Source organism: Notechis scutatus, chromosome 3 (assembly GCF_049901735.1).
Source record: "Notechis scutatus isolate UNSWTSFEM ecotype Mainland chromosome 3, rNotScu1.2, whole genome shotgun sequence".
NCBI lineage: Eukaryota > Metazoa > Chordata > Lepidosauria > Squamata > Elapidae > Notechis > Notechis scutatus.
The window spans coordinates 157,445,944-157,462,146 of record NC_142011.1 but is presented as its reverse complement, the minus strand read 5'-3'; the positions used below and the strand labels follow the sequence as shown (position 1 = coordinate 157,462,146).

At 36.7% G+C, this 16,203-nt stretch overlaps 2 protein-coding genes across 6 annotated transcripts in view; both read left to right on the top strand.

Annotated features, from left to right (window-relative positions):
* The first annotated feature begins 821 nt into the window (after window positions 1–821).
* On the top strand, window positions 822–14,224 carry SEH1L (SEH1 like nucleoporin). 4 transcript variants are annotated; one of them, XM_087961486.1, is made up of 9 exons: window positions 822–1,094; window positions 2,154–2,204; window positions 4,389–4,535; window positions 5,683–5,894; window positions 6,684–6,782; window positions 7,414–7,554; window positions 7,858–8,015; window positions 9,535–9,688; window positions 13,435–14,224. In XM_087961486.1, exons 1-9 carry the CDS (start codon window positions 984–986, stop codon window positions 13,643–13,645), a joined length of 1,284 nt encoding a protein of 427 aa, XP_087817612.1. In that variant the 5' UTR covers window positions 822–983; the 3' UTR covers window positions 13,646–14,224. The 4 variants fall into 4 exon arrangements, with proteins under 4 accessions (XP_087817612.1, XP_087817613.1, XP_026527746.1 ...); XM_087961487.1 differs by having other exon boundaries at window positions 11,911–14,224; XM_026671961.2 differs by having other exon boundaries at window positions 11,844–14,224.
* Window positions 14,225–15,977: 1,753 nt separating this feature from the next.
* The window catches only part of CEP192 (centrosomal protein 192), a 66,490-nt gene continuing 66,264 nt past the window's right edge, over window positions 15,978–16,203 (top strand). The window contains exon 1 of one of the 2 annotated variants that reach the window (XM_026671962.2): window positions 15,978–16,202. The gene's annotated coding sequence lies outside the window, so the exon portion shown is untranslated. The remainder of the gene's footprint in view (window position 16,203) is intronic. The other variant, XM_087961481.1, reaches the window with a different exon arrangement.

Below are 16,203 nucleotides of genomic sequence, written 5' to 3'. Positions count from 1 at the left end.
ATTTGTTCATATTTGTTTCCTTAACTGTCTTTTTTGACTCCCTTTCATTTTTCTAAATACCAAGGTCTTGTGCACTGACGTTTTCCTTTGCATTACGTGTCCAAAATACTTAAATGTTAGCTTCCTCAATAGTGCTTCTAGTGAGTAGTCTGGCTTTACTTCGTGTAAGACTGCACCGTTTGTTCTCGAATCCTAGCATTTTTCCAGCAATTTCTCCAGCACCACATTCAAAGGCATATTTTCTTCTGCCTTTCTGAAGGGTCAGCTTTCACAGGCATATGTTAAATGAGAAAACCATAACCTTGGTTGTCATTGTAATGCCTCTTTCAGGTCTCCCAAAATGCCAATGTTTAGTCATATTTCCCCTCTGACGACATCCAATTTTTGTGGATTCAAAGTTGACATTCCGTGTACCAATCATATATTCATGTAATGTCAAGGGTTTTTTTTTGGTCCCCCAGGCATATCCATAGCTGGACATCGTTTCAGTTTCAATTCAGCCACATAATAAAAATCAGAGCTTTTGGTATGCAAAAGCCTCCAAAGTCTTCATTCCCTATCGTCCCATATTTCACACGCTTTGTCGGCTCGACCAGAACTTCGACTTCTGCTAAATTTCTCTCGTAAACTTTCGGGGCTGTGTCTCCGTTTGAGGCAGTATTTCTTAGCCTCAACAACTTTAAGACGCCTGGACTTCAACTCCCAAGATTCCGAGAATGGGATGAGGGAATTCTGGGGATAGAAGTCCACGCCTTCGAAGTTCTCCTTAGTCGAGCGCACGAAGGACACGCTGGCGTAAGCGCTAGTGACGAAAGCGACTCGTCGCTTTCTTTTGGCGAAAGCTCGACGCTTAACGTAATTCTTGGAGGCCGGGCGCGCCTGTTTGAGCTGCGCGAAAGAGCATTCATTTTCGCGGAGAGTGGCGGGGGTCCACTGCTTTTGCTGAGGAAAGAAACGTTTTTTGAGCCGGCGAGGCCGCCGGGATGTTCGTGGCGCGGAGCATCGCAGCTGATCACCGCGACCTCATCCACGATGTTTCTTTTGACTTCCATGGACGGCGCATGGCGACTTGCTCTAGTGACCAGAGTGTTAAGGTGTGGGAAAGGCTCGGGGCGATACTCTGTATTCTTTTTTTTTTACAAAAATTAATGTAGGAAGATGAGTCAGTCAACAAGGTCGTTCAGGCCAGTCGCAGTTTTCCTATAGGGTCCTTTCGCCCCAACTGGGTTTGGTAGAAAATGCAATTTATGTGAGTAGGATAATGTTGACAACACGAGTCAGGTCAGCATTTTAATAAGTAGAGGAGAGACCACTTTGGCTGGGTTTGCGCAACATGCTTAACTGGTGGCATTTAGGTTTGGTACGTTGCACGACGCCAACCTTTACCGTTTTAATTGGCAGCCACTGTTCTTGGTTTAGTAGGTTTGAAGCTTCTCACCTGTGGTTTACTACAGTTAAGCAAACCACAGCTTAGCATAATGTAATCACCTACTATTGCACTGAAAGCAAAGGGAACTATTATTAAGAATTGCATATTGACATTTTATCCCCTTGCACTAACCACACTCTCCCTTGCAGTTCCATTGTATTTATAATCATTGGCATTTGAAATTGTAGTGCATTTTTATTTCAAAGTTTGTTTTTGCAAATTCAGGTGGAATGGTAAACCTCAAATCTTACATAGAAATCAGAAGTTGGGTAGTCTTATTCTTTCCTTAATGTAATATGTTACAGTAACAAACCCTAATGATATCCTTTATGTTCTTAGTTCATAGAGATTTTTGAGGTAACAAAGCAAAGGTAAGTCACAAAATGTTTCTGTGACAGAAGCCCAAATTCATTTTTGTAATTGGAGAGGTTTAAATAGCCACAAGTTTGCTGTATTAAATAGTTGAATTATTATGAAGCCGAATATGGTTAGATATTGTTTTGATTTACTTCTTAGTCGCAAGATTGTTTGCTTAGAAGGAAAAACTTAAGAACTTGATTATGTTTTTTTGTACCTATTAAGAATATGTGCAGCTTCTTATTTGTCTTATATGTGACCTGGAATCTAGTTGGAGAGTTTAAGAAGTCTCTTTCTGATAAAATTTTCTACAAGAACTGTTATGAAGAATGTCTTCATTTTAAATGAAACATGTTTGCCTTACTAGGTTTGGGACAAAGGTGAAAATGGAGAATGGCATTGTACTGCCAGTTGGAAGGTAAGAATTTGAATCTAAAATAATTTGGTGTTATATAGAATATTATTTGACATATAAAACCTTAACAAAAGGAAACCGTGAGTTCTAAAATCATGTGATGCCTACCTAAAGATAATTTTCTTTGTTCTCAGTGGGACTAGGACTGCTAGATCTGATTTGCAAAAATCTGAAGTGTCAGAAGAAGGAAACAAAGACATACAGAAACTCTTAACTCTTTGCTGTCATCTCATACATCCAAGTTTTTGAAACTGCAGTACTCACATAGAACTCATGTCTTTCTAAATGTGTTTAGGATTGTAGTTTTTTGGGATAATTTTAAACAGATGCAAAATTTTTGGACTTATTAATTTATCATATGGTGTCTACAGAAGTCATTCAATCACTGATATAGAAATATAGCTTAAATAAAGCATCAGCAAATATATACAGGGATACCTCTACTTATAACTATAATTGAGCCCAACATTTCTGTTGTGAGACGTTTGTTAAGTGAGTTTTGCCACAGTTGTTAAGTGAATCATTGCAGTTAGTAACATGGTTAAGTGAAGCTGGCTTCCCCATTGACTTTGCTTTCAGGGGGTCATAAAAGGTGATGGTATGACCCTGGGACTCTGTCATAAATATGAGTCAGTTGCCAAGCTTCTGAATTTTTATCATGGGGATGCTGTAACTACTGTAAATTTGAAAAATGGTCATAAGTCATTTTTTCCAATGCCTTTGTAACTTTGAACAGTCACAAAATGAACTGTTGTAAGTCGAAGACTACATATATAAGATATGTGAACAATATAGGAGATAAAATATTATATTAAGATAAAACCATAATAAAATCACCATAATATGGAGCCATAGGATTGCAATGGGACAGATGTTAAAATTCAATATCTAAGAAAAATATCTGACTGCTTCTGGTGTGGGTGTGATGAGATCATCCCAAGTGCCTTGAAATTTCCTGAGAATTATATGTGTTCCAGTTTTTTTCCGGTGACCCACAGTTACATTGTGGGCTCTCAGCCATTCCCCACTTAAACAGTTTTGCCTTTGTTCTGGCATGTCCTATCCTGTCCTGTCCTGATTCTATTCAGGTGACACTATATTTTGGGAGACAAATGCATTCCTGAAAATGGTTTTGTTGGATCTGGATGATCTGTTTGGCTGTGGTCATTGAAAATTGCCCATCTTAATTTTGGGACTAGTGGGTACAAACAGAATTTTGAGAATATGTTTTAGGAGCTTTTACATAATAGCTGCCATTATTAGAGCTTGCATTTTCACAATGTTGCCTGCATGAGAGATATGGTCATTTACCAATAGGGCAATTGGTATTCCTTGCTTTCTCTCTAGTGCTGTAGATACTACAGCAGGCAAGGTAAGGGGCCTGCCTTGTGGGTTGTGTGTAGGTTTGCTAGTGTCCACAGGCATTATATTACTTATTCCCGCTAAAGATTGTTTTATTTTAAATGCTGGGCCAACCTCCCATGTTTCACTTCACCAAAGTCATGGTGCTGAATTTCTACCTTGAAACCTTATATTTTCTTAGATTTGCCATACAAGATCACATTTCTCATATTTTGAACAGAAGCTTCCATTGATTTGGCTGATAGAAAATTGGCCATTGCTAGAATTTCTAGTTCCATCAAGATTCTACCCTTGCTTACTTGCATACATAAACAACTAAGTATTCAGATATTAGTAGATCTCTTGTATGCCGCAGCTTAGGGAAGGCAAAAGCCTTTACCATTAGAGCCATGTTCTTCCCTAATACAACTTCCTTCTGTCTCCTCTAATGTCTTTTAATAAAATGTGTAGCCTATTTTTCATTGGTTATGTATAGCCTAGATCAGGGATATCAAACTGGCGGCCTGCGGGCCAGATGTGTCATGTGCAAACCACGCCTACCCCAGGTCCACAAAGGGGAAAAACGTCACGTGACGGCAATGTAACACAGTGAGTTTGTCACCGGTGGCCTAGATGCATAGTCTATTATTACTGTCTTTTTGTTTTCTTTTTTGCTCATCACTTTGCTTAACTATTGCTATAAAGGTTCTAAGGTTATGGTTCCAATTTTTCCTTCTGCAGTTATGCTTATTTGTAACATAGAGGAATAGTGGCTACTAAATTAACATGGTTAGATCAAAGCACTAACTAACTCACTGTACATTTTAATTTATCTTCATTCTGCAGACACATAGTGGATCTGTGTGGCGTGTGACATGGGCTCATCCGGAATTTGGACAGGTCTTGGCTTCTTGCTCTTTTGACAGAACGGCTGCTGTTTGGGAAGAAATAGTAGGAGAATCAAATGATAAACTTCGGGGTCAAAGTCACTGGGTAAGTTTTGAAAAATAGATATTTTGGAACGTTTAGAATATATGATATTCTTGATGCCAGTGAAATTTAGCAAATAAAATATTCAGATTAACAGATGTATTTTATATTTGTAATTTTCTTTCATATTTCTCTCTGCAAAATCCCATTATGAGTCTGATCTATATATCTGTTTCATTTATGGAAGAAGTTAGAATTGAAGCCAAAATCCTAGCAGAATGTTGTTTTTACACAGTTGGTTGTTACTTAACAACCATTTGTTCAGCAATCATTCACAGTGATGCTGAATGAATTGAGTTTATGACCAGTTCTCAAAGTTATGGCTGTAACAGTGCTCCTGCATTTAATGTGGTAAAATTTTTATTCACGTTTATGACAGCAGCATGCAGTCCATATCTCCCCCATCTGCCTATCTCCCTCATCTCTGTCCTTTTGGCATTCCTTATTCCACCGCTTCCAGTTGGTCTGCTGGTGGTGGTATGGGATCCAGTTTGTGTGCCAAAGGGAATTGTCTGCTGGCTTCCCAATTAACTTCTAAAAATGGATCAGAATTTTATTTTTCAAGAGATCCCTTAATATTATTCATGTTCGTTTCTAGCACTCCGGATTTTTTTTCCTCTTCTGGGAATACCGTGTTTCTCATATAATAAGGCCGGGTCTTATTTTTTTTGAGCCCTGAAAAAATGGCTAGGCTGTCTTTTCGGGGTGACTTAATTCATCTTTGGGTGGGCGGGCAACGGCTTGGATGTTGACCTCGGCATTGGTGGGGCACTTCGTATCGGGGTCAACGCAGGCAGCACCATATCCGGGTGTGCAACAAAAGTACTTCCTAATGGCAAGCCCCCACCATTCCCCCATTTCACATGTTTTAATATAGGCCTTAATTTGGGGAGGGGCTTAATTTCATTTCATGCCTATAAAACATGCTGGGACTTCCTATTGGGGGAGGCCATATTGTTGGAGAAACAGGGTAGTATAGTTCCATTAATCATTTTAAAATATGAAGCAATCTTATTTTTTGTAACTTTGTAGTTTTAAAGATTTCTAATACAAAATCCCCGTTTTTCAACAATACATATGTGCAATTATAACCATACTTCTAATGATCTATTAATAATTTTCTTCCTTCTTACAACTGTTGTATTTTTAGGTAAAGAGGACTACTTTGGTTGATAGTAGGACATCAGTTACAGATGTCAAATTTGCTCCCAAACATATGGGTCTCATGTTAGCAACATGTTCAGCAGATGGAGTTGTTAGAATATATGAAGCTCCAGATGTTATGAATCTTAGTCAGTGGTCACTTCAGCATGAAATTTCATGTAAATTAAGCTGCAGTTGTATTTCTTGGAATCCTTCAAGGTAAGATTAATTCTTTAGAAACGAACTACTGAATCATGAAAAAAACTCTTAATGTGAAACTGTTTGTTTGTCAAACATGTACAAGATAGCTGGTATAGGTATAAACAACATAAACAAAGGAAACAAGTACAGATAAATGGGGACAGTAAGACAGGGATGGTAGGCACACTGGTGCACTTAATGCACGCCCCCTTTACGGACCTCTTAGGAATGGGGTGAGGTCCACAGTAGACAGTTTGAGGTTGAAGCTGTGAGGGTTTGAGGCTGAAACAATGGAGTTGGGTAGAACATTCCAGGCGTTGACCATTCTGTTCTGAAATAGTATTTTCTGCAATTGAGTTGAAAACAGTTTACCATGAGTTTGTATCGATTGTTTGCCCATCTATTATTGTGGTCGAAGCTGAAGAAGTCATTGAAACGCTGTAGCAGACCATTTTACGTCACTTTAACTAATATGCATCTTTTTTCTGCAATTGGCATATAAAATTATAGTTTCTAGTATTGAAATGTTAGAACTGGAAGAAAATTTGGATTTATAATTGAAGAATCAGTCAGCAGAGATGTAAAGACTTTGTCTGAGGCTCTGCAAAGTTATTTTTAATCAAAAGTATCTCAGAATGTACTACCGTACTAAGAAAAAAACCAGGAATTTCATTCCTGTATGTGAATTAAGCTATGAATGACACAAGGAGAATTTTGGATTTATTATCCATAGTTGTTTTAAACTAATTCTTTTGTAGTTCTAATTGTTAAAAATGTTATCTAAGAATATTTCATTTTTAATTATAGTTCTCGTGCCCATGCTCCTATGATAGCTGTAGGAAGTGATGATGGTAGTCCTAATATACTGGCTAAAGTACAAATATATGAATACAATGAAAATACCAGGTGAGAGAAAAAAACAACAACTATTATACCGTAGCTAAATGTGTGGTGATATTGCTGAAACATTGAGATATGAATAAAAATTACTAAAATGGCATTTTGGAAATGAAATATATTAAATGGTTAATTCTTGATATGTTTTTGGTTTTACAGTATAGCTATAGTGAGAATCCAAATAAAAAATTTCTACGAATACAATTATATGAGTGCTCATTCATTCCATTCCATTCCTATAGTCGCCCATGTCAGTCAATGACTCTGGGCAGCTTACAATTAAAAAAAATAATAATACTAAAAATATTTTAAAGCCAGAAAAACAATAGAAACATCCAAAATAAATATACATGGCAGTGAAGATGCTTGGCTAGTTAACAGTACAGTCAAGAAATGCCCTTTCATAAATAGTGGTCCTCCATCATAGTTCCCAAAATTAGTTAAAATTTGCTCATTATTCTATTGAAACTAGTTGGAATCAGCTAAAAAAAAATCAAATCTGGCATAAAGTCTTAAGTAGAATTAAAAATTAAGCTTACATGAAAGAATTTGGTTAATATTTTTTTTTCAAAAGGAAACTGGACTGTAATGTATGTTATATAAGAGAATAAATACTGTACTCTGTTTATATGTTACTCAGGAAGTATGCAAAAGCAGAAACTCTTATGACAGTCACAGATCCTGTGCATGACATTGCCTTTGCTCCAAACCTTGGAAGATCATTCCATATATTGGCAGTAGCTACCAAAGATGTACGAATATTCACATTAAAACCCCTAAGGTAAGTTTTGCAAACAAGTCCTTTAATATAAAACATTTGTGCATAACTTGGTTCTCAAGGATGAGATAACTTAGTAATCTACTGTTAATAATTTTATTTAGCAATTAGTTAATAATTGCTAAATAATATTAATAATTATTTTGTTGCACATAAAGGGAAAATTAAGTTCTATTCAATGTTTAACTCTGATTTTTTTTCAAATGATTTCTTTATTAATATATTAAAATGAAACAATATAATTTTTTAAAGTAGCATGTATCAAGTAGACTAAAGTACAATTTAGATGTGTACTTTTTTTAATAGAAAAGAGCTGAGTACTTCCTCTGGATTGACCAAATTTGAAGTTCAGTTAGCGGCACAATTTGATCATCACAATTCACAAGTCTGGCGTGTAAGCTGGAATATAACTGGCACAGTACTTGCATCTTCAGGTGATGATGGATGTGTAAGGCTTTGGAAGGGTAAGCATCTTTCCCTCCTTCCTTCCCTCCCTCCTTCCTTCCTTCCTTCCACACTCATTTCATAGAAATGACACTGAAGCATACAGTAAAACCATAAAATATTTAAACACACTACAATTAAAACACTGATTATTTTAAAAAGGCTAAGTAAGAGCATTGGATACGCCAAACATACCTCAGCAGATCATCATTCCCTTGAGACTACCAGGCCTGTTGATATAGCCAATTTTTGAGAGATTCCTGGAAGGATGGCAGAGAAAGGTCCATTCTCATTTCAGGCGGGGGAGGGGGGAGATAATGTTAAGTAGAACAGGTCCCATGGCAGAAATGCCATCTTCTGTATCCTGCTAGATATAACTCCTTAGCAGACGGAATCCACGACATGTTTCTTCTGCTGTGATGGGATGTGCTGATATAATTGGGAAGAGGTAGCTCCTCAACCTAGTCCATGCCATGAAGGTCAAAATCAGCACCTTGAATTGTAACCAGAAGCTAATTGACAACCATTGCAGCTCATGGAACAGAGAGGCAATATGTACCATTCCACATGTACTGCCACATTCTGCAGTATGTTTCCTGGTGAAGATGCTGGTGATTACCTATAAAGCCCTACATGGCTTGGGACCAGGGTACCTGAGGGATTACTTTTTTTCCAGAGTTTCTACATGTAACAAGATCAAATAGGGTGGGCATGCTGCAGATCCCTTTAACCAAAGAATTTTGTCTGACAGGGACTAGAAGATTAGCTTTTTCTGCAGCAGCCTCTGCTCTGTGGAATATTTTTGTGGAATATTTTTGCTTTGGAGGTTAGAAATAATGGAATTGGATAATATAGTAAGGCAACCTAAGGCATTTATTAATGAGTTGTGGTCCATCCAAAGATAAATAAGATGTGAAAGGCGATGACCATGGAGAAATTACCAAAAAAATATTAAGATAACAAAATGTGCAAAATCATACTTTGAGGATGAAGGGATTCAGATTGATTCCCTCACAACTTTCTGCGATGTAAAGGAGGGAAGGAAATCAGTCAGACTTGCAAGTTTCTGTTAGCAATAATGCTGTATCTTTGGGAGCAGGAACAGTGAAGTTACTGATTTTAAAAAATACCGGCAGGCCAATTGTGTGGGCCTGGTTGCGATGATGGCCAGTTCATGCTAAGACCAATGATGGCAAAAGCATCCCTTTTCCAACAGCAGTAATGCTTTCTCAATGCCTTGAACTTCTATTTGTTGGTTTTGGTATACGAACATTCTCTTAAATTTTATTTTAATTTTAAGAGTTATCTAATTGATAACTCAATTGGTAAATTGATAAATTCAGTAATTATTGGGCTGAGATTTTTTCCATGGCAAATTTAATTCTTTTATTTCTACTCTATTGGATAATTACAATCTGAATATTTTACATAGCAGTATTCAACTGCCAACATTTCCCAGATAGCTTGTATATTAACTGTAACTATGTAAGTAGAACTTTTTGGTAAAAATTCAAATGGGATTTGTATATTTCCATTTAGCTAATTATATGGATAACTGGAAGTGCACTGGAATACTGAAAGGCAATGGAAGTCCAGTCAATGCAAGTTCCACACAGCAAGGAGTTTTTAATGCTCCTGCTGGCACAGCAACTTCAACTCTCCAGAATTCAGTCAATGGAACATCTGTTGGCAGGTAGGTTTCTTTTTATGAGAGCTTTACATTCTTAGTTTTTAATTCTCAAAATATCTGACTTGATCATCACAAAAAATTTGACCATGTCTATCATTTTTATATGTATTTTTGTTTAATTACAAAAATCACTTCAATTGTTTAATTATGCTTGTTCTATTAGTACTGCACCAGAGCTATTTTAATACACATAATGGACAAAATATGAACAAGCTTGCTTTCATTTATCATTCATCTTCTATTTCAAATGTTGATATGCAGTAATCTGGAATAGGTGGGATAGGAAGCACTATTCACTCTATTTTTTCCTGTTTAAAATAATCACCTCATTTTCCTATAATTGGCCACTAATTATCTTGCTATCTTTCAACCAAAATCCATATTAGACATCTTGAAGGGAGAGAAATGAAATTTGCCAGGCTTTTAATACCTAGCTTCAAATCTATGGTCCAGCTGCATTCGGGCCATGAGGCTTGAAATGAAATGTCAGGGCTGTAGAAAGTGATGAAAAATGATCAAGCAATTCAAACAGGTACTGTACAAGGAAAGGAGGTCTAGGATTATTTAGCTTGAAAAAAGGCAACTTAGAAAGGGATAGGATCAAGGTGGGTTTTAAAATTATACAAGATACAGAGGAAATGGGCAGAGAGAGATGTTTCTGTTCCTCCTAAAGAATTAAGATGGGTTATTCAGTAACACTGGCTAGATAACTGAAAGGTGATTTAGTGCAGTTGGAAGAATTAATTCTTCACACAACATATAATTAAATGTGGAATTCATTAGATGATGTAATAGCCAGTAGCTTGGGTGGTTTCAAGGGACCATTGAATACATTTGGAGAAGAAGGTTTACTAAAGCTAATTGATCTTGAAGACTCTACATTACAATATCTCAAGTGGGTAACTTCACTTGCAGGAGTGCCTTGATCCTTTGGCTTCAAAGTTTCCATATTCCTACATCTTGAAATGTTTGGGAATAGGATCTGTTCTTTACCTGAGAATCAATTTGTTTAAATACTTTCAATACATAAATTGTCATTGGCTTACTAACTTTTTAGGACTGCCATTGGAATGGGATATAGCTATAATAGCTACGTTGATAGTTACAGTACAAATAACGTGATAGATTCATTGCAATTTTTATACAAATACAAGGAGGAGATATTTTATAAAATCAAAGTCTTGTTAAATATAGCATATATCTTTGTATGAAGCCAAGGGACTGGGCAGTTTTCTATGTCATTCAGAAAATATAGCTGCATTTGTTTAGATAAATACATCCTTATTTCATAATTTTTTGTTCTAATATATATAATTTTCCTTATATTTGCTTTCTCAACTGGATTATGGAAAAAGACAGGTGACAAACACATGATATAAGAAACAATTGGTATATGGTAACATTTCTATACTTTAGCTATAAGATTCTTTGCAGTATATTATATCACAATGATGGCGATTGATCAAACATAAGGAAAGAGAAAAATTACCTAACAACTGCTTATGAGCCTGAAGAAGTTCTAGGGCTGCAGTTATTCAGCATAGCTAGCAAATATATTTTGCATATATTTCTATTAGAAAAATAAGAAAATAAGAAAAAATAAAAACTTAGTAATGGAACAAGCTCTTAAACATTTTCACCTTTTGCCCTTGGGCTTATTAAACTTACCAGCCTTATTACCAGCGTAAATTAAGCAAGATACTTGCTTATATTTCCCCTGAAGATTGTGCAAAGGTCTCATTTCATATCATGATTTCAGGTTCAGGAATAAGATGGAAAAAAAATATCTGAAAATAATCTTATTTTTTGATAGCAGTTTGAAAGTAGAACAAAACCAGCTACATGTAATTTATTTCCTAAAGATTTTATGAGGACAAGAATGTAAATTCTAGCTTTTAGAAACAAGTAGATGGGTGCTTTATTGGTTTTATGGCACAGGTTTTGGTACTTGGTTAATCAGTTCAAGTAACACTACTAACGTGAGAAGATCAAAGTAATTATTTTATACTTAACATAAAAGTGATGTTTGAAAAGTGATTGGAGAATTAATCAACCTACCAACTACTTCTTTACAGTATTCTTATTGTGCTTATAACCACTTGTGTCTAAAATTGTTATGCATTTTCCTTCTCCATTTGTATTATATCCTTTTTAACAGAAAGCACAGCTGATACCAAGCTAACTGGAGTAACTTTGCTGTTTTACTGCTTGTTGCATGCACACAGGAATGGAAAGCGATATTTTCCCCCTCCCCATCGGCATCTGACCTCTTCCAAAGACACCAGCAATCTGTCTACTACTAAATGCAAATCAAATCACTTCTTAAAAAAATGCTACTTATGTACTTTACTAGCCAGCACAGTATGATCTTGTTGAGTCTGTAACAAAAAAAAGTAGCAGGATTCTCTTATGGATTCCATTTCTTCCCCTCAAAAGACATGTTGCCCCTCAAAAGACTAATGTAAAAAGGATTATTGTCCTTGCATTCTAAGCTTGTTAGGAGATAAATCCTTAATGTAAAACAATTGGAGTAACTGTTTTTCATTAAAATTGTTTTGAATATTTTAACTTTGTTTGGCTATTTGAAGTGTTCACATAGATTCTTAATTAGTTTTGCTAATGGATTGTACTATACAATTAGTTATAAACAATGTGGGCACATTGTAATTTGACAACTGGAGCTGATATCAAATTATTTTGATATTTCAGAACTACTTCAGATGAAAATCACAAAACTTAGTAACTAGTAATTATTAGTAACATTTTTGTTGTCTTGATAAGAATGATCTGAACATACATGATAATTGCATGTTATAGTAGCATGAATCCATGCAATAATTAGTAAGATTTTATCTTATTGGTTTTGTGATGGAAATCCAGTCCAAATGAATGTTTGTTCTATGATAGAATTAATTTGGTATGGGAATTATCATCTTGTGACCCCAACCAGTTCCTGCATTGCCAAGTATTTACACCTTGTTCTGTGCAGTGCAGTTGTTGCTTTGAAATAAACCAACGTGGTGTCCGAAGGCAAACATTCAATTAATGCCTTGTTTTATATAGTGGCATGTCAGTGTGGCTTTAAATATGTCTTGTCTCAAAATTTACTAACTTTTCTGTTCTGTAAATTTATGTACATTTCCAAAGATTGTAAAGATTACAAAGTTTTCTTCTATTACGGGTAAGTCATAGGAAGTGGTATGGAATGATCTTTTAAGCCATTAATTCATAAGTTTTTGATTATCTTGTGTTTTTTCCAGAGAGATGTATATAAGCACACAGACTTATTGCAATGAAAAAAACAAACAACTCTGTATATTGTGAAAATCTAACATTGTAAAACTATGTTTTTATCTTTAAGTTTGATGTATTCATCTGAGTAGAGTTGACATAAATTGGATGCAAACAAGCAGACCAGTCGATATCTAATTTGGGTCTGTTTTTCTGTAATTGCATTAAAACAGCATGACTTGTAGAAATAAATGAGAAGGCATGCAATAGTTCAGAATCAACTTACATGTAGTATATTCATTTTACAATGAATATAAGGCATATTTTCTATTATCTCCTATGATAATTTTCCTTCAGAATAGTTTCTAGACTTTAAAAACTGATAATTTGAGCTGAAAAGTTGATTTTGTTTCTTTCATTTTGTCCCAGCATGAATCTTTCCTCTCTGGTTCTTTTATTGACCACTATTCTTTCTGTTTTTCCCTTCTGTGTGGTGTTCCTGTCTGAATTGTTTTCAGGTATTTTTTCCCCCCTCTGGATTCCCCATGGGCTGGATCAAGATGGTCCAGTTATGCCCAGCTCTTACCACCACCACCACCTCCTCCTCCTCTTCCTCCTCTGATAGAGCACCCTTGCGATGCTGACACTGCCAATATCCAGTATACTCACCCTCGCAGACGATATATTTCTCAACCTCTTAAGTTCTTACGTGAACATGAGGGGGTTTGATGCATATTTAAAGTGGTATTAAAGCCTAACTCACATGCTTTAAAAAATCTATTTTGGGGGGCTGTTCATTTTTTTTACATTTTTTTCCAACCATAATTCAGAATGGGTTTTTAAAGGCATGATCTGTAATGCAAACTATAGTGTTTCAAATTTACTATGTTTAGTTCTGTAGATAATAAAAACTAGTTCTCTGTTAACTCTCAACACTCTAATGCAGCATTCAGGATAAATTATGTGAAACAGTATTTTATCATTTAAAAATATTCAACTTGTCATAATCTGTTAGTAATTCACTTTGTAATATTTGGGAATAATTTCTTAAATACAGATTGGAAAAAAACCTGCCCTATACTATAAAAGTAAATTAAAAACTTTTCATATTTTTAGCATAAGAATCTTTTAGGTCATTAGATTCCTTAGCTTTTTTCTATCTGTAGCAATTTCCTGAAAGTCTTCAGAAATAAAGTACACATCCTTACAACAAAATAAGAATATTTGTTGTTTGTGTAAATGTTCTCATTGTATAGTGATGTCCACTACAGCTATATGAAAATAAGCCAATAAAGCATTGAGAAAGTATGTAGTCTGTTTGCTTCATTTACTTCAAAAAGTATAAGTAAAAATTTGGGAAATGGTGGTGTACCTTACTATTTTTTTTGTTTATTTTTATTTATTTGTCTTTCTTAAGGGCCAGTGACACGTTTGAAAAAAGAAATTGCCAGATGATAGAAAGCTTTGATGTTGAGAGGGGTGACAGGTGAGAGTAATGGGACTGCTATATTAGACAGGAAAAATCTAGATCAGGGGTGTCAAATGTCATGGCAGCATCATATTGTGTATCAGGACATTTTTTCCCCTTTGCTAAACCAGGCATGGGCATGGCCAGCGCATGATGCATCCAGCTCATGGGCTGGGAGTTTGACAGCCCTGATCTAGATAATTGGTAAATAGCAAAGATATATAAAAGCCTTTCTTTGCTGTGATATAGTAATTGTTCAGATACTTACATTCCTGAGAGAAATATATGTGGCGTCTCTATATTTCAAATGAAGTGGTATTTTTTAAGTCCGACTGGGACATCTAGTAAACCATAATGGAACTTGTTTTGCTTTGATTCAATGTATAGTATGAATCCTACCAGTGTCCCATACTATACTATACAATGAATCAAACATTACATCGAAAAGGCAACTTGGTCTTTCCTTTGAAAACATTTCACTTTTCTTCCAAAAAGTTTCATCAGTTCCATTTTTTCAGAAGTTTTTTTTCCTGAATGAGAAGTGAAATGCTTTCAAAGGAAAAAAAAAAAAAAACCAAGGAAAAGTACAGTTGCCTGTACTTCTGGAGAAAGCACCTTTGGGACAAGCATGACCTGGATGCTTAAGAATCTCCATAGATCTCCCGCCAGTGTATATACTTGGGAGGAAAAATCCAAAGAATAATATTCCCAGAAGCTGAGAAACATAGATTATCTTCAAAACACAAGTGTGCCACGCTGTTTTCTTTATAAGGTAAGCTGAAAGAGGAATTCTCAACAGCTCAGGAACTGGGACCTCATTACATTACTGGAAGCCTGTAGAAGGGTGCTACAGAAGGGAAAGCGGTATGTAGCACTGGCACTTATTTTTCCCGCTTCACTGTGCTTTCACAGCCCTCTAAGCCAGGGATCTCCAACCTTGGGCCCTTGAAGCCTGGCGGACTTCGACTCCCAGAATTCCCCAGCCAGCCTTGCTGGCTGGTGAATTCTGGGGTCAATCGCCAGGCTCAAGGCAGGTTGAGACCCCTGCTCTAAGCGGTTTACATAGCCAGCTTATTGCCCTCAACAATGTGGGTCCTCATTTTACCGACCTCGGAAGGGTGGAAGGCTGAGTCAACCTTGAGCCTGGTGAGGCTCGACTTAATGCGAGGCTCCTGCAGAGTAATAAAGTACTTTATTTGAAGCCTTTTGCATCTTGCTCCAGATTAGTATCAAAACCAATTAGCGAGACCATTAACAGTACTTCTGTCACATGGTAAATAGCGTTAAGGCCGATTCCATGCAACGTATAACTTCCATTATCTCCACGGTGTCCGTGGGCAAGTTCCCCTGAATCGGGATGAAGGCGCAGGATGCCTTCGTAATTTGAACAAAACATCCACTTCCTCGGGATTGAACTTTATTGAATCTCCCAGGCCATTTGAAAGCAAGCGCGTCACTTCCTCTCGCCCAATCCAAAGGCCGCAGCCCTTCCCTTCTGGGTGATGTCACAATCCAATCGCGTTCGCCTCTCTGCGCTTCTAATCTCCGCCTTTTTTTTTCTTGAACGAAAGCCTTGAGCGGGTTTGCTGAGGCGCCCGAAAGAGAAGGTGCGCGTGCGCATCGTCTCGCGAAGAAACGGGGGGCGGGGGGGGGGGGGAAAAGAGGGACGGGGGTGGGGTGGGGAGAATTTCCCCCCCCTTTTCTTGAGTTCTGGGGTGGGTGGGATTTGAGGACTTCCGAGACGCCTTGGAGCGGTTTCTCACGTGCCTCGAGGCGCTCGCGCGCCCTGCCTGATTGTTGCGCTTCGCCTGCGATTAGG